The 27925-nt window shown below is 39.3% G+C and overlaps 1 protein-coding gene across 1 annotated transcript in view; it reads left to right on the top strand.

Moving 5' to 3' along the window:
* Positions 1-27925, top strand: part of MRPL48 (mitochondrial ribosomal protein L48) — a 65030-nt gene that overhangs the window by 31023 nt on the left and 6082 nt on the right. The window contains exons 5-6 of the mRNA XM_065945985.1: positions 7085-7173; positions 22386-22555. Coding sequence (XP_065802057.1) covers positions 7085-7173; positions 22386-22555 — 259 coding nt within the window. The remainder of the gene's footprint in view (positions 1-7084; positions 7174-22385; positions 22556-27925) is intronic.

Raw genomic sequence — 27925 nt, 5'->3', positions numbered from 1 at the left:
TTTTAATTGTATGCTTTTTCATTTTTGATCTGTAAGAACTTTTATATAGTTTTCTTATAGTAAGAAAATAATCATTTTCCTATCATAAATGCTTTGTGTTATTTCTAGTCATTTATCCCATGACTTTTGTTTTTTTGCTTTTTGCTGAATTGAAGTTTAAAATTTTTATGTAGCTCAGTTCACTAATATTTGATTTCTAGATTTTGCTTCATGCTTAGAAAGATCTCTACTCCCTCCTCAAGATTATTTTTAAAAATCCTTCATTTATCTCCTGTTTTTCTTTTTTTTTAACATGTGGTCCATCTGGAATTAGAAGTGGGTGTGGATGCAGTTTTTCCCCCTGCGTATGGGCAGCCAGTTATTTTAACCTTTATTGAAACATCCAACATTTTCCCCATGCATTTGAGGATGTTACCTTATCATATACTAAGTTTCCATATAGATGTAGAACCTACTGTACTTTAACTTTGTGTTGTTTCAGTAGGTTTTGTGATATATTTTAGTATCTGATAGCTACCTAATTCTGAGGTAACGTTTTGTTTTATTCTTGATTTTAAAGCTAGATCAAATGGGGGCATGTTAAATGTTATTGAAAAAAGTTCAATAGAAAAAAAGATCCTTTTGTAAAGAAAGATGGACAATAGCAGTTTACTTAGCTTGCTATTTGGAGAAATTTTAAGTTGTCTCCAAAATTTTGAAATGTAAACAGGTATGATAAACATGCTTGCACATTAGTATTTGTGCTCATTGTGTGATTATTTACATAGGATATATATTTCTAAAAGTCTAATCATTGGGCCAAAGAAAATGCACATTTTTAGGTTTGGTGCTTTTTTTTTTTTTTGGTTGCGCTTGGAATCTTAATTCCCCCACAACCAAGGATCCAATCTGAGCCCCTTGAATTGGAAGCTTGGAGTCTTAACCACTAAACTGCCAGGGAAGTCCTTGAAAATGCATGTTTTTACAGCTATTGATGTGTATTACCAAATTGCTCTTCAGAAAGATTGCACCATTTTGTAGGGTTTTTTTGTATCCCTGTTTATATACTCATCAATATTGAGCGTTGTTTTTTACATTTACTGATATTAATAAGTTTAAAAATGCCATCCCTTTTATTTGTAATTTGCATGTCTTTGATTACTAGTTGGTTGAACATATTTTCAAATATTTACAAACATTATTTTCAAGGCCATTGATCCTTTCCTTTGCCCATTTCAATTGCGGAATCTCAGTGCCTTGAAGACTCCCAGGTCCAGGGTAACTTACCTTGCTTGCCAAGGTAATTCTCTTTGAAAGGACATAGCTTTGTTGTCATTTTTCATGGGTCCTTGACATTTTTATAAAGTCAGACATTTTAAAATTGAATTATAATAGTGTTCAGAAAAAATGAGGAGGAAGCAGTGTCCTTTTCCTACCTTTACCCATCATACTTTGTGGGTCCTGGCTACCATCCCAGCTGCTCTCTCTAAGGGAAAAGCCTGATTGTAGTGACCATCTTTTTTTTTTTTTTTTAACTGATTTACATGTACACAGAGAGGTAAAATATAAAGAGGTTAAATGAAGGGAACTCAGACTCCTCTTATTATAGCATGAGCAGAAAGGTGGAGTCAGCAAAGCATGGTACATGCAAGTCCAAGTAGTTCAGTGTAATTAAAAAGCTGAAAGAAGTTTGAAAGAGATTTTTTAAAAAGTGGGTAGCTGCCAGAGCCAAATCATTGCAGATTGCCTTGTTAAAATATCTCTAGAATTTCAAAACAAGCAAACAAAAGCACCCCAACACTTACTGAACACACACTATTTGCCAGATGCTAGGGGTTGTATCTGCCCTTCAGGGACTTGTGGTCTATTGAATGGAAAAAATATCCTGTAATTAGATTCTTGGCTGGGGTTACCCCAGTTTTTCCCTCTTTCTCTTCAGCATAGCCCTGCTCTAAATGCTTGTTCCAATCTTGAAGGAGAAATAATGAAAATGAAGTTGTTTATCCTCATCCTGGATTGATGAGTTTAGTTCCCAGTTTAGTAAACAAGGACATTGAAGGACAGTTGGCGCTGGCATATGCAAAGGGAAGGGACATGTTGTGGGAAAACTCGGTACATGATTACCTTCTGTAATTGTACCAATTCAAAGATTTTCAAAGCCTCCTTTTGAAGTCCTGGGGTTTTGTGTCTTCTTCAATGAAAAGAGTTGCATTTTCTCTCAGGAGGCTGCAGTGTTAATAGGACAGCAGGAAACCAGCTTAATGACACAAGCAGGGGGAAAAAACTCAGTTGAACTTAATGGAAATCAGAGGCTTTCAAAGTTGTACATTTTATAATTAAAACAACTGGCTAATTAAGCAGTTTAACCATTGGTAATTTGACCAAAACCGTTCATTTAAGAGAGAAGATGGTTAATTTAACAGTAGTTTGAACTAACTTCTTAATTAACCAGCTGCTCTAATTATAGGAATTGCCCCAGACTAAATTTGAAACTGCCTCCTTGCCAAGGAGTTCCAGTAGATGAGAAGCTGAGGCAAGCATTTGTGGTATTTTCACCTAAGATGTGTCATCACCTCAAAGATCACTTTTGGTTCTGTTATTTAAAACCAGTGGTGGGTGATCACCTGGGTTGTAGTTGTTTTTAATTTACACCAAATATTTTAATATACAATGGAGGCATGGGAGAGCTGTAACCATAAAGTAAACTCTTGATGACGTTTGTATGCTTAGGGAAGCACAGAGACGATGACATTTAAGCTGGCCTTGGAGATGTCGGAGGATATCACCAGAGAGGTGCAGTCCCGGCACGGGGGACAGCCTGGCACAGCCCAGAGGCAGGAGAACTTCATGTTTTATACAGAATGCCAAGTGTAGCTCTGTGGCTGAGAAGCAAAGTTTTAAAGGCCTGGAGGATGGAGAGTGAGGACATGAAGTGGTTGGAACTAAATTACAAATTAAGGTTCTTAAAAGCTTGCCTAAGGAGTACGAACTTCAGACAGTGGAAAATCATCAAACATTTTGAAATACAGCAAAGACTTTTAAAAAAATTGTGTGTGTGCAATGGATAAATGGTTGAATTAGTGAAAGAAAATAAGATGATTCGGTTTGTGTTTTAGAAGGATTCATTTGTCAGCTTCAGAGGATGGAATAAAGATGGGGATGTGGATACAGGAAGACTAACAACTCAGCCAAGGCTACTACTTGAATCTTTGCTTGAACTTCCGTTCACACTCGCCTTCCCCCAACAACAACCAAAGTGATCTTTTAAAAACACATTAGGCAAAAAAAAAAAAAAAAAAAAAAAACACATTAGGCATATATTTTCTCTGATGTTCAGCATGAAATCCAAACCCTTGACAAGGCCCTAATCTCTGGTGCATGCAGTCCCTCTTGCTTTGCTTCAGCCACATGGACAGCCTTTTTAAGTCCTTGAATATGCCAATCAGTGTCACCTACTGAGGGCTTTGCACATGCTATTCCCTCTGTCTGGAACATTCACTCTATCTTTTACCTAATAAACACCATATCTATCTTTTGGGTCTCAATTTATTATTTTATTTTTTTGAGTAGATAATGCATGCACACGAAAAAAATTTTTTAAAGAATCAAGAGTATAAAGTCAACAGTAAATCTCTCTCTCCTGCCTTCTAGCCACTTCTCCCTGGGGATAGCCACTATTATTATTTTCCTCTGGCATCTAGTTTCAGTTCACAGGTCATTCTATTTTAGAGAGGCCTTTCCTGATATTTCAGTCTAAAATAGATCCACCGATTGAATTGCCATAACTCTTTTTATCATTCTTCACAATTTGTAATTTCATATTTTTTTTCTGACTATTCCCTCCTCCTACTAGACTATAAGCTCCATAAGCAGGGTTTTGTTGGTCATGTCCCCTATTATATCTCCACCTCTTTGCACAGTGTCTGGTACATCATAAGTACTGAATAATTAAGCTGTTCCTAAGTTTTGCCTGTTTCTGTAAGCTCATCTCTTGCCGCCTTTCTCCTCATACTCTGCCTTGAAATTCTCTCTCTGGCTCTTCCTCTGGCTCTTCCTCTCCCCATACTGTGTTCTTGCCTCACTAACTCCAAGCCACCTGTCAGGTTTTACTTAAAAGTCTCCTGCTCTAAGAATCGTTTCCTGACACCACAAGTCCAGTCTTAATGCCTACCCCATGTATATGGCTCTTATCACAGAGAGCCCTTTTCACCCAGCGTTGGTATTAGTCTTGCCAAAAGATCATAGGTTCTGTATTGCAGGGGCTTTGTGTTTGTCCATTGTTGGAGCTCCAGCATCTAGGACAGTACCAACCAGGCCTTCCATGGATATTGGGTAGTTTGTACACTGCATAACTCTTGGTATGTGCAAGTCACATGGTTGAGAGGGTATAATTGTTGCTGGCTACTCTGTTGGGTAGTAATAAATATTTGTTGAATGAATAAACATGCTTTGGGGAGTTCAGTACTTTTTAGAAGGTCATGTATTAAAGTCATAATAAAATCTTGGTGGATAGATTCATTTTCAAAGCTGTGGTTTGAGCATGATTGTGTACCCATCAAGGCATTTTGCATATTAGCTCTTTGGGTGGTACCCTCGGTTGCAGAGTCTGGAACCCAAAGGCTCAGAGGGTCAGTTGGGACCATGACCAAAAGATACCTCAGTTATTTGGAAATCTCTGCCAAACATACTTCCATCTTCCTTGCATGGTAAACTCTTACTCCTCTTTCAAGAATGCAGCTGTTACTTCTCTGAACCCTTCCCCTGTACCCTCCTTCATCCCCTCGCCCCCACCTCATGCCCCAGACAGAGTTAGTTGTTCTTTCATCTAGGTTCCTTGCTTTTATCTCCATTAAAGTATTTTGTACACCATAAGGTAGTTATCTGCTTTCCCATTATCCTTCGCCAGTATGTACTGAGTGTCTCGAGGGAAAGTAGCATATTATAGTCATCTTTGTAACTGTCCCAGTATCTATACAGTTGTTGGCATGTAATTGTAAATGCAGACTGATGCATATCATGGAAGGGATCCATGATATCCAAGGGTTGTCTTGATGAAATATTGTGGATTCTGAATTCAAGGAAAGTTTCTGAAGCCATGACTCTTTTTTTTTTTTTTTAATTTTTATTGGAGTATAGTTGATTTACAATGTTGTGTTAGTTTCAGATGTACAGCAAATTGAATCAGTTATATATGCACATATATCCACTCCTTTTTAGATTCTTTTCCCATACTGAGTTCCCTGTGCTATATAGTAGGTCCTTTTTAGTTATCTATATTATATATAGTAGTGTGTGTATGTCAATCCCAGTCTGACAATTTCTCTCTCCTCACTCTTGCCTCCTAGTAACCATAAGTTTTTCTACATCTGTAAGTCTATTTCTGTTTTGTAGATAAGTTTATTTGTACTTTTTTTTTAGATTCCACATATAAGTGATATATATTTGTTTTTCTCTTTCTTTCTTTCACTCAGTATGACAATCTCTTTGGTCCACTATTGCTGCAAATGGCATTATTCCATTCTTTTTATGGCTCAGTAATCCACTGTATATATGTACCACATGTTCTTCATCCATTCCTCTGTTGATGGACAGTTTAGTTTCCTTCCATGTCCTAGCTATTGTAAATAGTGCTGCAATGAATATTGGGGTCCATGTATCCTTTCAACCATGTTTTTCTCCAGATGTGTGCACAGGAGTGGGATTGCTGGATCATATGGTAGCTCTATTTTTAGTTTTTAAAGGAACCTCCATACAGTTTTCCATAGTTGAAGCCATGACTCTTGATTGGTCTGACACAGAGCAGACTACTTGGAAGCACACTTTAGAAAAGGGAAACTTAAGAAATATTTTACTAGATGTCATTAAACTTTTCCACACGATTTTGTATTTAGCACCCCACAAAGTGGTGGCTTTGGGGAGATGAGGGTAGGACCATAGGAACTAGGAGGAAAGAGAGCAGAACTTAGGACCAGTACTTTTCCAGAATGTGGGGAGTTAGCAAGAGAGATACACAGACATAACACAGCTGGTTCCAGTGAAGGGTAAAAATAAGGAACTGATATCAGATATGGGAATGATCAAGTCTAGCTAGATTTTGTATTCTAGAAATTCAGATGTTATAACACATCTGAGCACAGGCTGTTTAGTGAGATAGACCTGGGTTTAAATTGCAGTTCTGCCTTTTACTTGCGGATGACCTTGGCCAATTCTTGTTTTTTAAAATATATTATTATTATTTTATTATTATATTAATTGATTATTGTTTTTAATTTTATTATTCATTTATTCTGGCTGCAGCATGGCATGCAGGATCTTAGTTCCCCAACCTGGGATCAAACCTATGCCCACTGCAGTGGAAGCACAGGGTCTTAACCACTGGATCACCTTGGCAGTCCCTCCAATTCCTACTTTTTGAGCTGCAGTTTCTTTGTTTGTAAATGAAGATAAAAATAATGGGGATTAAAGGAGGATTTGTATGTATCAGCAAGTCCTTCTTTGAAGGGGATCTGGGTGACACATCTCTGGCTCTACCACAATGAATATGTATTAATATATAATATATAGAGTATTAATGTAGAGTATCAACATATAGCAATTCTATTTTTTATCTACGTCCTGTTCTGTACCTTATGTTTTTAGTTTTTATTGTAATTCATTTGAAGCCTGTTGGAGATCATTATATATCAACACAAACAAAAGCAAATTGGATAGTTTTAACAACTTTGTAGTCCTTCTGCTGGTTATTTTTTGCCACCTTTCTCTCTGAACAGTCCTCACTGGAAAACTTCAAAAGGATTTTTGCCTGTTGAGGGACAAGAGAAAATGAGAGTCCTGTGAGAATGTATTTTGTCCCTCTACACCAGTGGCTCTAACAGGAGAGAATTTCTCAAAGCGGGAACTAGGTGTAGTCCGGGGGCCAAAAGGAAAGAGAAAAGGGGTATACTGAATGGCAGCTCAGGATCAAGAAATAACTCTGGTTCTTTAAACCGAGAGGCTTGCTGTCCCCAGATATTCCATCTTGCAGTAGAGAATTTATCTCCTCATGTATGATCTGTCTGTCCCTGAGGAATTTTGAAACAGGTTTGTCTTATTTTCTCTCTTTCAGGTGGCATTCTGTTGACCACCAGTCGGCACTACAGGTCAAAGCCCACGCATGGCATTGGAAGATACAAGCATCTAGTTAAGCCAGAAGAGGTAAAGGGGGCAGTAGTCTTCTATTTATTTTCAAAATTCTTTTGGCAGAGGCATGTGGGATCTTAGTTCCTCAACCAGGGATTGGACCCATGCCCCCTGCAGTGGAAGTGCAGTCTTAACCATTGGACCGCCAGGGAAGTCCCTAGGGGTCCTTTAGAAAAGGATAGTGTGTAGCTTTTGCAAAGACCCAGAAGATCAGATGTGCATAGATTGGATTATATTGGAGCCAGAAAGGATAGGGGGTCATCCCTCAGTTCTCTCCAGTTATAGAGTTTGGATATGATCCAGAGTGGAGATGTTATTGCCAGTTCCCAATCTTGTCCCTAGGTGAGATTATCACAGGGAAAAGCAAATGATTTGGTTTTATTATCTGACACTTAAGGAAAAAACCGTCTTAATATTTCATTCAATATGGATCTCACAATGAAAGTGATACATTTAGTTTAGTTGAATGAATGGTTTGTGGCATATAGAAGTGGATTAACATTTTCAGCCAAATTGCTGATTTTTTTTTGCTTGTGTGTTAGCAGATTTAAAAGATGCATGTGTTTCTTGAATCCACTATCACAGATAACTGAGAGTTATTTCTAGGATTACTTAGTCTATTGCTCCAGCTCCAGCTGCAGGATTGCTTCTGTGGTAGTTCGATTTTTGTGCATTTGAAGAGGACTTTGTGGTGGGATGGACACAATGTTGGCTTGACAATCAGCCTATCTTTGAGTCAGGATTCTATCACTTCCTGTAAACGGTATTGTTCAGTTGCTCAGTCGTGTCCGACTCTTTGTGACCCCATGAACTGCAGCATGCCAGGCTTCTCTGTCCTTCACCATCTCCTGGAGCTTGCTCAAACTCATGCCCATTGAGTTGGTGACGCCATTAAACCATCTCATCCTCTGTCATCCCCTTCTCCTTCTGCCTTCAATCTTTCCCAGCATCAGTCTTTTCTAATGAGTCAGTTCTTTGCATCAGGCGGCCAAAATATTGGAGCTTCAGCTTTAGCATCAGTCCTTCTGATGAATATTCAGGGTGGATTTCCTTTAGGATTGACTGGTTTGATCTTTCTGTCCAAGGGACTTTCAAGAGTCTTCTCTAGCACCATAGTTCAAATGCATCAACTCTTCCACACTCAGCCTTCTTTATGATCCAACTCTCACATCCATACATGACTACTGGAAAAACCATAGTTTTGACTGGATGGACCTTTGTTGACAAAGTAATGTCTCTGCTTTTTAATACATAGTCTAGGTTTGTCATAGCTTTTTTCCCAAGGAGCAAGCCTCTTTTAATTTCATGATTACAGGTGCCATCTGTAGTGATTTTGGAGCCCAAGAAAATAAAATCTGTCACTGTTTCCATTGTTTCCCCACCTATTTGCCGTGAAGTGCTGGGGCAGGATGCCATGATCTTAGTTTTCTCAATGTTGAGTTTAAAACCAGCTTTTTCACTCTCCTCTTTTACCTTCATCAAGACACTGTTTCATTCCTCTTCACTTTCTGCCATAAGGGTGGTGTCATCTGCATATCTGAGGTTTTTGATGTCTCTCCCAGAAATCTTGATTCCAGCTTGTGCTTTATCCAACCCGGATTTCACATGATGTACTATGTATATAAGTTAAATAAGCAGGATGACAATATATAGCCTTGATGTACTCTTTTCCCAATTTGGAACCAGTCCGTTGTTCCATTCTAACTGTTGGTTTTTGACCAGCAAACAGTATAGTTAGGAAGATTTTGCTGTTCTTACTTGGGGAGATTTCAATGTCATTTTTGGTTCTTTGGCTTAGTTTGATGATCCCACGAAACCCTGCACATCTCCCATTGTTTCTCACCTTAGCAGAGGTCCAGGACCACTGCATTTTGACCTCAGAAGTCACTAAACTTGCCACATTCTTCTGAGCATCATCCTTATATCAAGGAATTTTGTAAGAGAAACATTGCCACACCTGAGGCTTGTATCAGGAACCCTCCCAGCAGGAAACAACCCTACTAAATTTTTTCCTTTGTAATGAGAAGAGTACTGAATTGGGAACCAGGAAATTTGTATTCTAGGCTTGGTTCTACTACTTATTAGCTTTGTGATTTGGGGCAAGTTAATCTTACCTTTCTGGGTATGGCTGGCCATGAAGTTGTACGTAAAATGTTTTCTATGTATGAGTTTTTCTGGGAAGAGAATCCACAACTTTTGTCAGATTCTTCACAAAGTTTGAGAAACTCTGAATTAGAATATCTTCAAGAGTCTCTTAACTCTGATATCATGTAACTCCATAATGCTATCTTTTTCCAAGATCTATTACGTGCTAGGTACCGTTGGGGGTATCTTGCCTATTCAGACTGAGCTGCAATAAAGTTTTATAGTATGAAAGAGCAAAACCTGGTTCATGCTCACAGGGAGCTGATAAACCATTAGAGATAAGACACAAATAACTATGCTCCCAAGCAGAAAGTGACAAGTGCTAAAAGGAGGATACAAAGTGCTTTTAAAATTCAGAAGAAGGAGTGATTTACACCCTTTCTGAGTTGTGATGCCTTAGAGTAAGTTCTTAGAGTTGTTTTATTTTGGGATATCCTTCTTCTAAAAGTCTTACATAAATTAGCAGGAAATAAAATTAGTTTTGTTTGGGTGTGAGTTTTTTGCTTTTTTAAATTTCTTGGGATCCTCTCTTATAGATAATTTTCTGTGTATACCATGCTCTGACCCACTCCTTGGCTTTTTATAAAAGGAAACCTAATGACATGTCTAATGCCATCTGTCCCATCTTTCTCTCCAACTTCCTCTCCCATCTCATAGGTCATCATACTGTTTCGAGATCTCTCACACGCTGTTCTCTTTACTTGCAAGACTTTCCTTCTTGGTTAATACATCCTGAACCTTTAAATCCCATTGAGGAAGATCGGATGAGGAGGGGGAAAACAAATCTCCCTCTTTGAGAAACCTCTAATTCCCTGCACTGGGTTACTTTTCCTACCACGAACAAGGGGTTCCTTGTGCTTCCTCTGTTGTAGGACTTGCTGCTCTATTTTAACCCTGTTTTGATGACTCTTTCTATGGCTAAACGATGAGCATCCTTACGGTAGAAGCCTTGTCTCATGTTTCTTCTGTATCCTCAGTGTCCAGCCCAGGGCCTGGCATCAAGTAGAGGACAATAAACATTGATTGAGCTGAACCTAAATGTGGTTATTGGAGCTGCCCCGAGGTTTTGTAAATCAGAACTGGCAAACACGACCCACTCTCTGTAAACAGCTGTCTCCAACTAACCTTGCTTGCTTGAAGGGAGTGATGCTCCCTTTTGTTAAGGCTGTAGGCTTTTCTCGGGATACTATTCATGTTCCAGGGTGGCTAGCACAATAGTGCTGGGTAGTGGTGGAGGCTGCTTGAGACTCCTTCCTTTGCGCTTGGGACAGCCCTATGAAGACTTTCATCTGCTAACTCTCAGAGGCCCTGTCCCACATCCCTGTCTCTTGTTCCCCTGGTAAAGTGGACTGGAAAAGCTAGAAGGCATCTTTGGCCTCCTTTCTTTCCCTAAAGTAACAGCCTATAAAAAATCATAAACAGCCAGGTTTCCACTTTTTCTTCTCTGACTCAGGCTGACTCCTCTACTCTCTTGAGCCCTACAACCCTGAGACAAGAGTTAATTCTCATGTACAAAATGGCTAGCGCTTGTCCCTTTTCTGCTGGTATAATCTCTTCATTCCTCCTTCCAAAGGTCCCACACTCAGTCTTATGACTCCTGAACCTTGGGAAGGAAAAGGCACATCTACTTCACTCAGCTTTTTTTCAATACTGGTTTTATCTCTCGCTTGCGTGGCCTGGTTTATGACTCTAGGTTCGTTCCCATCCCTCCATCCCGTGCCCTTTCCTTGCTGCCTCTCTGAGGAGTCAGTGACGGAAGAGGTGAAAGCGAAGGCTCCCCCAGGTGGCAACATGAGGGTGAGAGCAAATCATGGGATTCCAGGTCTGTCAGCACAGACCCAGCCTCCTTCTCAGTGATTTCCCACTTTCACCCTGTGCTTCAGGTGCATTTTCTCATACGTCCATGCTGTCGCATGCCTCTGTGTCCTTGTACATGCATATCTTCCTTTTTTTCCCTCTCATCATGTGAGACCCACCTTGACTTATGGCAGTGAGGGACTATACTTCAAAGCATATCTCCAGACGTAGCACTGTATCTCAGTGTGTAGATCTCATTATTCCTTCAAGGGCCCTGCATCATTATTCTGTTAAAATTTAAAAGGCTTCAGATTGTTTAGAGTGGTTTTTATTTGATAAAAATAAAAAGAATGTAGTCCTTCACATTTGTATAGTGCTAGGTCTTATCTCCCAAGACCACTTACTTACTTGCCCTCAGCTGTTGTTCAGCCTCCAATCCTAGGGTAATAGCAGCCGAAGAATAAAAGCAATGCCAAGAGGAAGATGTGGGAGGATGAAATAGAAGCAGTATAAATGGCTGTCAGATGTAGCTGTTATACGTTCTATTTTTCAGGCTCTGGGGCAAGAGAGTAAGATTTTTGAACTCAGACAATTTACTTCCTCTTTGTAGAATGGCCCCTAGGAAATCAAGATGTCTTTTCTCTTGGAAACTTCATGCTGTTTTGACTGTTGACATAGCGGAGGTGTTTGTCATTTCTGACACCTACTTATTTTGTTGTAGCACTCATAGATTGATCAGCGCTCACAGCCACAAGTCTGTGAGGAGACTGTGGCATCATTCCCAGAAAAATCAGCAGATCAAAACCACTTTATGGTGACAGTCCTAGCTTCCTTGAAACAGGAAGATTGGTTTTGCTGGCCTAGTGACTGTAGGGCTAGACGTGGATTTTAGGACTGGCTTACAGAGAGCTGTTTTAAACTGGCATCCATGTTTTCCCTCAAGTCTGCCTCTTGTAACTCACTGAAAAGAACAACCGGCACTGAGCATCTGCTATGTGCCAGGCACAGTGCTTTGCACAGATGATGCTGTGGTGAATGGGGCACAGTCTCTTCTTGCAAATACTATAAAGTGGGCTGGAAAGGATAGTGCTAAAAAATGTAACTAAAATACATGTGGGAAATGCTTTACTAGAGAAATGAACTAAGTATCAGTGGAGCAAAGCTAAAGAAGCAGTTCTCCCTGAAAGGGTCAAGTGGAGGTGTTACAGAGTTCAGCTCAACAAACATTTATTTATTTATTTTAAAATTAATTTATTTATTTTAACTGGAGGCTAATTACTCAATAAGCATTTATTAAATACCACAGGTATTCTTGCACTGAGTACATAAAGTGAACTGACACTCATTTAGGAGTATCCAGTTGCTTGGGATAGCGGGAAACACTGGGGCTGTAAAAACTATTTTAGAGTTTCTCAGAGCTTTTCCAGGTACAGAGTGATTTTTGTGAAGACCTGACTTTTAGCTTGCGCCATTAGAGTGCCCGGGTCTCCAGCCCACTGGGCTCTCATCCTGCCTTGCCTACTCTGCTAAATTACAACAATGTCAGAGTTTTAGAGAGAGTCATATTTGATGTGAATAAAAGTGATGATCTCTTTCCATTTTCAAAGTGCTTTCATGTCCACTATCTCATTGCCTATCAAACCATAGGCCCTTGGAACGCTGGTGATGCTAGAGTGGAACCCCTTTTTAAGTTTAGTAATGGCAGTCTGCCATATTTTGGAAGATATTAAGCTAATGGATAGAGTTGTCTAAATTTCAAGTTTTTCTCCCATCAGTTTTATTTGATGAAAATAAATGTTAACAGAGAAACTCATGGTTTCATATTTTTTGAGCAGACAACTCCATTTATATAATATAACCATATTTTCTGCTAGTTAAGTCATTCTTGTTTTATATGAGGAAAATACATTGATGAGTATTTCATGTGCTTAACAAAGGGAAACATGATTTTCTTTTTTAGGTCCTTTGTAACCAGCAAATTTGAAAACCATGCTTTTTGGCTCACCAACTATTCTGTGAGGTAGACAGGGCAGAAAAGGAAACTGAGGAGAATAAGTGATTTCTCTCTGACAGTATATATATTCTGCCAGTAAATAACCAAACTAGAACCAGAATTTAATTAAGTTCAACTCAACATTTAATGTTGCTGGACTCTAGGAATAGAGAAATGAATGAGACACAATACCTTCTTGTTGAGATAATGATTTGGCTGTCATAATAGAAATTCACTTAATCAAGGGGCTTAAATAAGATAGAGTTTGTTTTTCTGTCATATAGAGTATAGGTAGATATTCCAGCTTTCTGTTTTGCAAACGTATCATAATGCTTTTATCTCCTAGTCTGAGATGGCTGCTCCCACTTCAGCCTGCATGTCCACATTCCAGCCTGCAGGCAGGGGAAGGGGAAAGCACGGGCATGAACTAATATCCCACTGGCCAGAACTCAGTCATGGAACCATACCCAGCTGTAGGATTGGTCGGGAAATGTAATTTTTATTATGAATGGTCATGTACCCAGGAAAAATTCAGCAGTTCCATGATTAAAGGGAAAAAAGAGAATATTGAGGAAACTGGCAGGCTCTGCACACCATCTTTAAAGGGAAAGGCAGAGATTAGGAGAAATGTTTTGGAATTAGGCAGAGCCAAGTTAATGATTCAGTTCTTTGCTTACTAGTGTATGTCCTTGGGTAAGTTACTTAACTTTTCCAAGCTGCGGTTTTCTTGCCTTTAAATAGCTATGTTATTTAAATGTTTTGTGAGAATTAAGTTAAAAAAGAAAGTTTTAAGTACTTAGCACAGTGTCTGAAACATGGAGCCCATGAGTAGTATTACTAGTGGTGATAATGATGATGTTGATGATAGCATTAGTCCTTCTTTTTACAATCCCATAGTACTCTACTTTCCTCCCTCAAATTATGCATCTTCTTATAATTACTTATTATATATATGCCTTTTCCAATAGATTGCGAGTTTCAGCAAGCAGAAACTATGGCTGTGTTATTTACTATTATATCCCCATTGCTAACCCTGGTCTGGCTTATCACTTGTGCTTAGTCACTCAGTGGTGTCTGACTCTTTGTGACCCCATGGGTTGGACTGTAGCCTGCCAGGCTCCTCTGTCTATGGGGATTCTGCAGGCAAGAATAACAGAGTGGGTTGCCGTGCTCTCCTCTTTTGAGGGGATCTTTTCAACCCAGGGATTGAACCCAGGTCTCCCACATTGCAGGCGGATTCTTTACCATCTGAGCCACCAGGGAAGCCCTGGCTTATCACTAGTGGTCGGAAAATATTTGTTGAATAAATGGATACATGTGCTAAGTGATAGTGGTGTCTAAGGGAAAGAGGGTTGCTATGGGAACACGTAAGAATAGTACCTACCTTAGCATGAGGAATGAGGGAAGGCTTCCTGAAAGAGCATGAATGGAGTCTTAAAAAATGACTAGACTAGGAGGGACTTCCTTGGTGGTCCAGTGGTTAAGACTCTGCATTTCCATTGCAAGCAGCACAGGTTCCATCCCTGGTCAGGGGAAAAATGACTCGGAGTTCTCACACTGAGGGTGCTGGGTGAAGAGTCAAACTCTGCAGGAAGGGGAAACATTCTGGGCAAAAGTGGGAAGTCATTGATCCTGAAGATGCAGTTGGGATACTTTAAGCAGTTTGTGTTAATCCTGGAATCTTGAGGAGGCACGTGGAAGATGATGGGACATGAGACCTAAGAAGTAGACATGTCTTGATCGACTTTTTAAAAAGATACCATTTATATTGAGTAACTACTGTATACTCTTATATATCATACAAAAAACCTAGGAGTATTTACCTGCTCGTTGTCCTTTCAGGCTCAGCCACCTGAGGTCATTGCTTTCGGGTTTTAATCGCCATGGTACAGCAAGGTAGCTTGTGCTGAACTTGCCATGGGAGGTGGCCTACTCGTTATGATTAAATTGAGAGGGTTGGTTCTTTTCTGTGTATCTCTCTCTCTATCTCTCTCAACTGTAAGCTCCTTCAGAGTTGGGACTGTGTTTTCTCTTTGGTGTCTTTCCTTAGAGTGGTTGAATCAGTACTTTGCATACAACAGGCGTTTAATGAGTGCCTCATTCTGTAAAATATACGAACAGGAGCATGCTTATGTCCAATTATAATAATAATAATGTCCTATCTTGTCCTATCTGTGTACATTACTCAGTCTTTCTTTAAAGATATCATTTATTGAGCAACTACTATATACCAGATCATGTCATCACTATGCGCCAGGCTTTTAAAAGCATTATTTCATTTTATAGAATTACAAATGATATCATTTAATCCTCAGATATACTGTGGTTATTAAGGATCCTGTTTGAGGAATCTAAGACTTAGATTAAATGACTTGCCCAAGTGACAATAATTTCCAGAGCCAATATTTGAACTAAAGATGGTCAGAATCAATCTAATGTCCACACTATTTCCATTTCACAAAAATTCACTACTTTGAGCTTCACAGGAACCTTAGGAGTTGAGAATGACACCTAGAGAGGTCACTCGGTGTCATGTAGTGACTAAGCAGAGAGTATTTGAGCCAAGATTTTCTTTCTTTCTTTCTGACCGTGCTACACAGCATGTGGGATCTTAGTTCCCCAACCAGGGATCAAACCAATGCCCCCTGCAGTGGAAATAGGATGTCTTAACCACTGGATTCCCAGGGAGGTCCCCCAGATTTTCTTGGGCTTCCATCTTAGTCAAGTGCTCCTTATGCAGTACCAGGCTGCCAACCCCATCAGGGCCATGCCTTCTGTATGGTGTATGTTTCTTGACTGTGCTATACTCAAGTTGGCATGTTTATGTTAGTTACAAACATAACCACTTGATATCTATGAACCTTACAGCTTATTATGGACTGTTCAGAGTACCATCACCAAAATCATTTAAGTCCCACGTATAATTTTTAAAATTTCCATCACTAGAATTCCTGGAAGCTATATATGCTATAGGCCTGTCAGCTTTTCTTTTGAGGATTAAGAAGGTACAATTTCTTCCCAACTTTCCCACCCTGGAGAATGCTGTGTATAGTGATAGGTGGATACTATTATTATAATTTTTGCAGAAGCTAGAGGAGAGAGCTTGGGTTTGGGGCCATAGACTCAGCTTCTAGCCATGGCTAGACATACAGTGGTTGCCTTTTCCATTTCCTTACTGTTGTAACCTTTAAACAAGTCATTTCCCCATTCTAGACCTTGACTTTCCCCTTATATAAAATTAGGGGAGAAAGGAAGGAGAAACTAATTTATCTCTAAGATACCTTCCAGCTATAACAGTCTGTGATTCTAATCTGACTCCTTTATCTGTTCTTTGCCAGCAAAGTTTCCCAGTAACCCTGGCCAAATACAACATCCTTTCAGAGGATCCTTCAGAGGACCTGTTTTCTGTCTGTAAAATAGGAGTAATATGGATATTTTTGTACAAAAATGGTTTAGTGATTTATCCCATGATCCATTTGGAGCATCATAGTGTACAGGGATCTAAGTGTTAGGTAGTTAGAATAGGGAAAAGGAGTCCAGAATGGCGGTGGCTAAAAGACCTGGAAGGAAAATAGAACAAAGGAAATAGAACAAAGGAAGGTTCGAGGACCAGAGTGAGAACCTCAGGTAAAACAGACAACACTCCTGGCTGGCCCAATTTACATAGGACAGGCCCAGGGACAGAGAAACATATAAAAAGAGGAGCCAAACTCTCTTCTCTCTCTCTCTCTCCCGCACGATGGGGCGCTCTTCTCTTCAGGTCTCTGGATCAACGTGCCCTCATGCCTCGAGGATAGATTTTCCTGCTGTTATCTAAATAAAATAGAGCTGTAACACTGAGCTGTAACATTGATTTATTTAAAAGCTATAACACGGTCCGTTCGAGACCTGAGAGCTATAACACGGTCTGTCCAAGACCCGAGAGCTGTAACACGCCCTCAGCGGGCTTTAATGTCCGTCAGTCCAAATCTTTGTTGTGACAAGACAAAAACCGAGGAGCTTACACTCACCTGACATCAGGATGTCTGCCTGAGCCATCCCACAGTGAATCCAGGTCAGTAACCCCAGTATACAGTTTGATGGTAGACAGCAGTCCATCTTCCCTACCACTTTTTTCCTAGCCTCCATTCATTTCCTGCCTAATTCTCCTTCACGGGCAGGCAGGGTAACTTTCCCAAAACACAGCTGTAGTCATATACATCTCTAGCACAGATATCTTTAATAGCTCCCCACGGCAGTCATGAAGGTCTGAACTCAGGCAGTGAGAATAGAAAGGAAAGGATAAGAGAGACTGTGAAGGTAAAATTATAGGAACTGGTATCTGAAATTTCATGCACTCAAACTCTTGCTGGCTATGTTGTGCCCTGGCTCAGAACTGAAATATAATATCACAGTGGCCTCCTGATGGTGTGGATCAGTCCAGACAGATCTAGGTTAACATGGAAAAGTGAGTGAGATGCCAAGAGGGATACTAGAATCAATCTTCTTTTTGTTCTCCTAAAGGGACACCTTTGAAGAGCCCTGGCATTTTCCCTGGTTAAGAAAAGCCTCCTGCAGGCTTCAAAGAAGCTCCTCCCTTCTTTGCTGGAAAATTTCAGCCGCACCTTACTGTATTCTGACTTTAGCATTCTTCACAGCTCCTACTGCAGTGCTGTCATGATAAGTCTGAATTGCTGCATTTGGCCTCAGGTATGGTGGGCTCTGCACCACCACACCTTCATCTTGATGTTTGGTTGATAGAAGTTGGCCTCTCACTCATAGCAAAATCTAGGGCTCTGGGGTGACTACCCTGTTAAGAATTTTAATAATGCAGAGACTGCAATGGAAAAATTTCTGCATTGGGAGTCAGGAGGTCTGGGTTAGTTCCTAGGATCTGTCCTGTGTGGCTCTGTGACTCTGGGGGACATATTTAATCTCTATGGGCTTCATATTCTTTCCCTGCAAAGGTGAAGAACTGGGACAAAGTTATCTCTAAATCCCATCTTGTGCTAAAATTCTAAACTAGTGATTCGTTGCATGTTTTGTCTCTGTTGACCCTGGTGCTAGATATGAGGAATATGAAAAAAATAATAATAATAAAAGTTAATGCCTACTGAATGTTTAAATATGTGCCACAGATTGAATTAAGTATATACAATGTTTTGTTCAATTCTCAGAATATCCCTATGAGACTAGGTTTGTCATAAGTTTTACTGGCCTTGTGAAAGGACTATTTCTTGGTCCTTCCGCTGCCCCCCCAGGTTGGGCCCCTGCTCTCTTAGACTGACCTGGAGAGCAGTGATGTGAGAGACCCGTTCTAGGTGCTCAGCCAGAAACAACTCTGCTGTGGCAATAACTAGGCTGTTGGCTAATAATAGTGGTGACTTAAGACATGTAAATAGATTGCCCCTCCCCACTATTTCTTAAAAAAAATTTTTTTTCTACCAAATAGCAAGACTTACATTAAATCTCCGGTAATTAGGACAATGTGGTATTAGTTCAAGAATAGGCAAATAGCCCACTGGAACAGAATAAAGAATATAGAAACAGACCCAAGTATCTATGAGCATTTAGCATATGACCATTCATTATATGACAACACGATTCCAGTGGTGTCCAGTCAACTGGATTGGACAGTCATGTGACAAAAGCTGACTTGACTCCTACTGCACACTGTACACAAAAAGCATTTAAAATTTGTGTAGATCTAAATGTAAATATTATAATTATCAAACTTCTGGGAGGTAACATACACGAATATACTCATTATCTTAAACTAAGCAAAGATTTCTTAAATAGGATACAAAAGTCATTACAACTATACAAGGGGGAAAAAATGAGTAAATTGGACTACATTAAAAAACAACAATTTTTGCTCAAAATGCACCATTAAAAAGTGAAAGAGGAAGATACAGGGAGGAAAGAGGATATTTGCAACATGTACATTTAACAAAGGATCATATTTAGAATATAGAAGGAACCTCTACAAATCAGTAAGAGAAAGGAAGACCACCCAATCTAAAAAATGGGCAAAATACTTGAATAGACAGGTTGCAAAAGAGAATATCCAGATGGCCAGTGGACATAATGGAAATGTGCTCAAGTTCAGTGAACTTAAAGGAAATGCAAGTTAAAGTCTCAGTGCAGTACAACTTCATACCAACCAGAATGGGTAAAAGAAACCAACCAGAAAACTTGACTCTACTAGGCTTTGTAAGTACTGGCAAGAATTTAAAGCACCTAGAACTCTTATGTACTCTGGTAGGAGTCTAAATTGGAAACGATTTTAAAAAACTGTTTGAGAGAACTATTAAAGATGAACCTCTGCATTGCCTATACCTCAGTAGTTTCAGGTTCTGGGTATATCCCCAACACAAATGCATACATATGTTCACTGAAAGATACATGCAGAAACATTAGTGGCAATACTGTTCATAGTGGTCCACACTGGAAACAACTCTAATTTGAAACAACTTTTGATTTCTACCTCTAATAAAAAGTATAAATAAGTTATAGCATATTCACATAAATAAACTACTAGGGCAATGGGAAGTGAAAAATTACTGTTTCACCTAAGAATGATGAATCTTGCAAACATAATCAGTTAAAGAAGCTGTACACAAAAGAGAACCTAGTATATTATTCCATTTTCACAAATTTAAAAAATAAGCAAAATAACCCTTTTGTTTTGGAAGTCAGAATAGTGGTTTGCCAATTTGGGGAACAGGATACTTTTGGGGTGCTGGTAGTGATTTGTTTCTTATTCAAGGTACTGTTTATTCAGGTGTTTTCAGTTTGTGAAAATTCATTGAGTTGTGTACTTATTTATGCAATTTTCATATGAATGTTGTTTAGTTGCTAAGTTGTGTCAGACTCTCTGTGACCCCAAGGACTGCAGCATACCAGGCTTCCCTGTCGTTATCTATCTCCCAGAGTTTGCTCAAATTCATGTCCATTGAGTCGGTGATGCTATCTAAACATCTCATCATGTGCAGCAGTCTTCTCTTCCTGCCTTCAGTCTTTCCCCCATCAGTCTTTTCTAATGTGTCGGCTCTTTACATCAGGTGGCCAAAGTATTGGAGCTTCAGCTTCAGCATCAGTTCTTCCAATGAATATTCAGGTTTTTATTTCCTTTAGAATTTACTGGTTTGATTTCCTTGCAGTCCAAAGGACTTTCAAGTGCCTTTTCCAGTACCACAATTCGAAAGTACCGATTCTTCGGTGCTCAGCCTTCTTTATGGTCTAATTCTTACATCCCTACATGTCTACTGGAAAAACCATAGCTTTGACTGTATGGACATTTGTCAGCAAAGAGATGTCTCTGCTTTTTAATATTCTGTCTAGGTTTCCTTCCAAAGAGCAAGCATCTTTTAATATCATAAGTATTATATTGTAAAAACATTTTTACTTAAAAATTTTAAAAAACAAGGTAGATTTTAAGATTCTAACTTTGAATTGATAAAGATTCATATTATTAAAAATTCAAAAAATATAGAAGGGCAATAATTTAAAAGTCTGCTTCCCACCCCTGTTGCCCAGCCATCCAGTTCCCTTCCTCATAGGTAACCAATAGTATTAGTCTTTTTGTGTATCTTTCCAGAGTTATTTTTTAATATGCATGCAAATACATATGTAAGTAGTTAAACATACACAGGTCTATTCTTCCCCACTTACCCTTTTTATATGTATGGCAATATTATGAACACATTATTCTCCAGTCTGCTTTTGTCGTTTATCTTAAAAATCTTTCTATATCAGTACATAAAGAAGTTCCTTATTTCTTCTTATAGCTGCATAATGTACTACTGAAAGAATGTGCCATGATTTATTTAATAGATTCCCCTCGTGATGGGCATTTAGGTTAAATTATTTCTGGTTGAGAAGCTTTCTTGATCCTGATCTATGTTGTGTTACATATCTATTTTTCCAGGCCTCATTTTAACTTTTTACAGCAGTTTGAACAGGTTGATCTGTAGTAAAGCAGTACTTTGTATGAAATAGGAGGATAGAAATAAAATAATTTTTTTGCTTCTAAACTTTTAAAAGAAAGGCTGTCTAAATAATTGGACTGCAGAATTTCAAAGCTAGGAAGGCTGGCAGAGAACTAATTCTGTGCTTTCTTGTGATTGATTTCTTTAATATTCTGATGAAAGTTAAGTATTTTCTCCTTAGAAAAATAAACACATATGTAAAATTTTGCATATAAATTTTGGGGCTGACAAACCCCTTAAAACTCCTCTGTGGGTTCTAGATTAACAATCTGTTGGGACTTTCCTGGTGGTCCAATTAAGAATCCCACTGCCAGTGCAGGGACATGGGTTCAGTCCCTGATCTTGCAAGATTCCACATGCCACGGGGTAACTAAGCCCTTGTGCCACAACTATTGGGCCTGCACTCTAGAGCTCATTCTCTACAACAAGAGAAGCCGTCACGCTGAGAAGCCCATGCACCACGACTAAAGAGTAGCTCAGCGTAACTAAAGAAACCCTGCATGCAGCAGTGAAAACCCAGTGCAGCCAAGAATAAATTAAAAAAAAAGAATCTGTTGGGAATTCCCTGGTGGTCCAGTGGTTAGGACTCTGTGTTCTCACTGCCAAGGGCCTAGGTTCATGTCCAACTCTTTGCGACCCCGGAGTTCTCCAGGCCAGAATTGGAGTGGGTAGCCTATCCCTTCTCCAACAGATCTTCCCAACCCAGGAATTGAACCAGGGTCTCCTGAATTGCAGGTGGATTCTTCACCAACTGAGCTATCAGGGAAGCCGAAATAAATAAATAAATAAAAATTTAAAAAAGAGAATTCTTAAGAAAAAAGAAGAATAATCTGTTGGGAATTCCCTGGTGGTCCAGTGATTAGGACTGTACTCTCATTGCAGAAGGCCTAGGTTCAATCCCTGACCAGGGAACCAAAATCCGATAAGCTGCACAGGCAGCCAAAAAAAGAGAAACTCCTCAAGAATCTGTTATCTCGTATAACCCCAGTGATATAAAAATTGGGAAACTGAGGGCCAGAGATAGAAAGTGAGTCTCAAAACTAGTTAATGGCAGAGACAGTCACATGTATTTATGTTAAATAACTTCCAGCAATATTTCCTCTCCTTTCATTGACTGATGCTACAGCCCAGAATGGCAAGGGAGGCTGCCCATTCCTGCCCAGGAAAAGTCCAGTTTGTAGGTAGGGTAATCAGAGAGAAACATAGTAAACAAATTTAATTGAAAGATTGATTTATGTATATACATATACATATCAAGATGGTATTGTTAGAATTTCTTGTATAATACTTTGACTTTCCTTTCTCTTTTGTTTTGTGTTCAGCCCAAAAAGAAGAAGGGAAAAGTGGAAGTGAGACCCATTAATCTGGGGACAGATTATGAATATGGGGCTTTAAACATTCACCTGATTGCATATGACATGGCCCTGACAGAGAGTTATGCCCAGTATGTTCACAACCTCTGCAATCATCTCTCCATTAAAGTCGAGGAAAGGTATGAAAGATGCCTTTGCATGGGATGTTCTTGGTGTGGGTAGTGTGCTCTACATTGTTGTTGTTAAATGAGGTATAATTTTTGTTTTGAGAAATAATTTACATGTAGTAAAATTCACTCTTTTTAGGTATGTAGTTTGCCACAATCAAAATAAAGAACAGCTCTCTTAAGTTTTAAAAAGTTCCTTGGTGCCTGAGGTATAGTTAATATCCTCTGTCTTGCCTCTAGAGTCCCTGGCAACCACTGATTGATTTTCTGTCCCTTTTGTTTTAAGTTCTCCAGAATATCATATAAATGGAATCATACAGTATGTAGCTGTTTGTTTCTGGCCTCTTTCACTTAGCATAATGGGTTTCAGATTTATCTGGGGTTTTGCAGACATTCTTTTATTCTGAATATATATTCAGAATTCTGAATAGTATTCCATTAATTCTGAATAGATATTCAGAATTCTGAATAGTATTCCTTTAAATGGTAAACCTTAATTGGTTTATGCTTTTACTGGTTGATATACATTTGGGTTCTTTCTAGTTTATTGGTAATTATGAATAAAGCAAATAGATTCAATAAAAATAAATAAATAAAACAAATAGATTCAAGGGATTAGATCTGATAGACAGAGTGTCTGAAGAACTATGGATGGAGGTTCATGACATTGTACAGGAGGCAGGGATCAAGACCATCCCCAAGAAAAAGAAATGCAAAAAAGCAAAATGGCTGTCTGGGGAGGCCTTACAAATAGCTGTGAGAAGAAGGAAATTGAAAAGCAAAGGAGAAAAGGAAAGATAAACCCATTTGAATGCAGAGTTCCAAAGAATAGCAAGGAGAGATAAGAAAGCCTTCCTCAGCGATCAGTGCAAAGAAATAGAGGAAAACAATAGAATGGGAAAGACTAGAGATCTCTTCAAGAAAATTAGAGATACCAAAGGAACATTTCATGCAAAGATGGGCTCAATAAAGGACAGAAATGATAGGGACCTAACAGAAGCAGAAGATATTAAGAAGAGGTGGCAAGAATACATATAAGAACTGTACAAAAAAGATCTTCACAACCCAGATAATCACGATGGCGTGATCACTCACCTAGAGCCAGACATCTTGGAAAGTGAAGTGAAGTGGGCCTTAGGAAGCATCACTACAAACAAAGCTAGTGGAGGTGATGGAATTCCAATTTAGCTATTTCAAATCCTGAAAGGTGATGCTGTGAAAGTGCTGCACTCAATATGCCAGCAAATTTGGAAAACTCAGCAGTGGCCACAGGACTGGAAAAGGTCAGTTTTTATTCCAATCCCAAAGAAAGGCAATGCTGAAGAATGCTTAAACTACCGCACAATTGCACTCATCTCACACGCTCATAAAGTAATGCTCAAAATTCTCCAAGCCAGGTTTCAGCAATACATGAACCGTGAACTTCCAGATGTTCAAGTTGGGTTTAGAAAAGACAGAGGAACCAGACATCAAATTGCCAACATCTGCTGGATCATCGACAAAGCAAGAGAGTTCCAGAAAAACATCTATTTCTGCTTTATTGACTATACCAAAGCCTTTGACTGTGTGGATCACAATAAATTGTGGAAAATTCTGAAAGAGATGGAAATACCAGACCACCTGACCTGTCTCTTGAGAAACCTGTATGTAGGTCAGGAAGCAACAGTTAGAACTGGACATGGAACAACAGATTGGTTCCAAATAGGAAAAGGAGTACGTCAAGGCTGCATACTGTCACCCTGCTTATTTAACTTATATGCAGAGTACATCATGAGAAACGCTGGGCTGTAAGAAGCACAAGCTGGAATCAAGATTGCCAGGAGAAATATCAATAACCTCAGATATGCAGATGATACTACCCTTATGGCAGAAAGTGAAGAACTAAAGAGCCTCTTGATGCAAGTGAAAGAGGAGAGTGAAAAAGTTGGCTTAAAGCTCAACATTCAGAAAACAAAGATCGTGCCATCTGGTCCCATCACTTCATGGCAAATAGATGGGGAAACAGTGGCTGACTTTATTTTTTGGGGCTCCAAAATCACTGTAGATGGTGATTGCAGCCATGAAATTAAAAGACGCTTACTCCTTGGAAGGAAAGTTATGACCAACCTAGACAGCATATTAAAAAACAGAGACATTACTTTGTCAACAAAGGTCCATCTAGTCAAGGCTATGGTTTTTCCAGTAGTCATGTATGGATGCAAGAGTTGGACTATAAAGAAAGCTGAGCACAGAAGAATTGATGCTTTTGAACTGTGGTGTTAGAGAAGACTCTTGAGAGACCCTTGGACAGCAAGGAGATCCAACCGGTCCATCCTAAAGGAGATCAGTCCTGGGTGTTCATTGGAAGGACTGATGTTGAAGCTGAAACTCCAATACTTTGGCCACCTGATGCAAAGAACCGACTCATTAGAAAAGACTCTGATGCTGGGAAAGATTGAGGGCAGAAGGAGAAGGGGACAACAGAGGATGAGATGGTTGGATGGCATCACCACCTCAGTGCATATGAGTTTGGTAAACTCTGGGAGTTGGTGATGGACAGGGAGGCCTGGCGTGCTGTGGTTCATGACTCTCTCACAGAGAGTCGGACATGACTGAGCGACTGAACTGAACTGACTGTGTGGCCCTTTGTAAGCAAACTAATGTCTCTGCTTTTTAATACATAGTCTAGGTTTGTCATAACTTTTCTTCCAAGGAACAAGTGTCTTTTAATTTCATGGTTGTAGTCACTGTCTCTAGTGATTTTGGAGCCCAAGAAAATAATGTTTGTCACTGTTTCCATTGTTTCCCTATCTGTTGCCATGAAGTGGTGAGACTGGATGCCATGATCTTAGTTTTTTGAATGTTGAGTTTTAAGCCAGCTTTTTCACATCTCTTCTTTCACTCTCCTCTTTAAGCCAAATTTTAACTTTTAAACCTTTATTATTTACAGTATAACTGTGCTAAATGTGCTCACCAGAAGACTGGATTGTCAGCTGTGACTTAAGCGCTCATAGCTGATAGTACTTCAGTTGTTTTAGGCCTAAAGATGTGCTTTATCTTTTTTCTGATGCCTGGGAGAGTTGGATGCTCTTTCAGCACTTGACAAATATCTCTATCATGTCACTTAGTGCTCTGGGCTGTAATGATCTATTGATGTGTCAGATTCCTTCCCCATTGACTACATGAGGACTATGTTCTTTATTTCTTTAGTACCTAGCATAAAGACTGTCCCATGGGGGACATTAAGCCATTCTTGAAAGAACGATAGGTCCTTGAATATGATCGCACAATCCAGTTGTGTATACATTTCCTAAAGTTTAATGAACGAATTTTTAATTAATCAAAAACCACTGGCTGAGCCTCTTTTTGCTGTATGGTCCACGTGCTCAGTGAAACAGAAGGCACTGGACTTCTTGCTCTGTAGTGTAGGCACTTTGTATCTTGTCTGGAGGATACAAAGGTAAATGCCCCTGATTTCAAGGAGAGTCTGTGTGTGTACATGTGTGTGCACACATGCTGCTAAATCACGTCAGTCGTGTCCAGCTCTATGCGACCCCATAGACAGCAGCCCACCAGGCTCCCCCATTCCTGGGATTCTCTAGGCAAGAATACTGGAGTGGGTTGCCACTTCCTTCTCTAGTGCATGAAAGTGAAAAGTGAAAGTGAAGTCGCTCAGTCATGTCTGACTCTTAGCGACCCCATGGACTGCAGCCTACCAGACTCCTTCGTCCATGGGATTCTCCAGGCAAGAGTACTGGAGTGGGTTGCCATTGACTTCTCTGATGTGCACACATACACACACATAAAAATAATTATAATGTGGAAGGTGGTAAGTGAAAGATAAAGTTTAATGTCAGTTCAAGGAGACAGAGTAGAATAATAATTTAGGGCTATGTTTCTCAAAGTACCACTCTGTGAAGCTATTACGAGCTTGTGCCAAAATGTACATTAACACTTTGCTTCCTTCATTAAGAAAGTCTTGCTATTGAAAGACTTTCTATTGGAAGCTATTGAAAACAAAATGTTGACTGATTGTGTTTAGTGTCTGGTTCATGCTTCTTATCTTGTCTTGAATTGAGAACAAGTTTGCTTATCAGCAGCTTGTCTTTGGATCATACTGAGTAACAAATGGTTAAGAGTGAAAACTCTGGAATCAAACTGCCTGGATTGAAATCCTAGTTCTACGCATTATTATCAAGATGACCTTGAGAAATTCTGAACCTTGGTTTCTTTTTCTCCATAATGTGATGATAATTTTCCTGTTTTTTTGAGTTCTGAAAATTAAATAGGAAAATATATGATAGCACTTAACAGAGAGACCAGCACATTGTAAACACTCTGTAAATAATACTATTGTTATTAATAATTAATGAGATTTTTTTCAACTGGCACGGTTTAGGGGTAGCATCTCAGAAGCTGTGGTGGCAAAGGGGCATTAAATGCCATTTACAGAATGTTACCATACCTTCAGTGAATCAGCTCCTTGAAGTAGCATTTTAAATTTTCAGATGAACTTTTAAAAATATTTTGTTTTTAAAAACTGGCTTTGAAAAGCTCTGACTACATTTGAGTAAAGGTAGGAAGCAGTAGCGTTTGTTGAGCACCTACTATCAGCCAGCCACTCTGCCAAATACTTTTCTGTATATTATTTTACTTAATTCATATAAGCACCTTGCCATAGTGGGTCCAAGCATTGACTTTGGAGCCAGACTGCTTCAGTTTTTCCCTTGTTCTGCTACATTCTTACTGTGTGACAGACCTTGGGCAGTTTTCTTAACCTGTTTGTGTCTTGGTTTCCTCATCTATAAAATGAGGTTAATAAAAGTACCTATCTAATAAAGCTGTAGTGAAAATTAAGGAGTTAATATATTTAAAATACTTACAATTAAGTTTAGAAACTGTTGGCTGCTATTAGTAGTAGAAGTAGTATAATAGAAGCTTGCCTATAGTCGTACATCTAATCAGTGGCAAGGTCTTGATTGGAACCCACTTTTTTTCCTTCAAATTCTTAATTCCCTCTAACTGGTTCTCCACACTGCTACTTGTATGATCCTTCTAGAATGGAAATATGATTATGTCACTCCCATGCTTAAGTTCTTCCATGGCCTCCCATTCCTTTAAGATCAAAATAAAAGTTCCTCACATGTCTTGCTAGGTGCTTCATTGTGTGGGCTTGTCTCTCTTGCCTTAACTCACACTTCTATCTCCTCCTTCTATCTCCAGTTACACTGACTTTGTTTTTTTGTCCTTTCCCACCTCAGGACCTTTGCATATGCTCTCTAACACCCGGAATACTTTTTCCCCCTTCAGCTAATCAACTGCTATTTTTTTCTTAGGCTTTATTTTGAATGTCACTTCTTCAGAGAACCTCATTAAGTTAGGTCTTTACGTTATGTATTTAGA

The sequence above is a fragment of the Muntiacus reevesi genome, chromosome 9 (assembly GCF_963930625.1).
Source record: "Muntiacus reevesi chromosome 9, mMunRee1.1, whole genome shotgun sequence".
NCBI lineage: Eukaryota > Metazoa > Chordata > Mammalia > Artiodactyla > Cervidae > Muntiacus > Muntiacus reevesi.
This window is presented reverse-complemented; position numbering and strand designations above follow the sequence as displayed.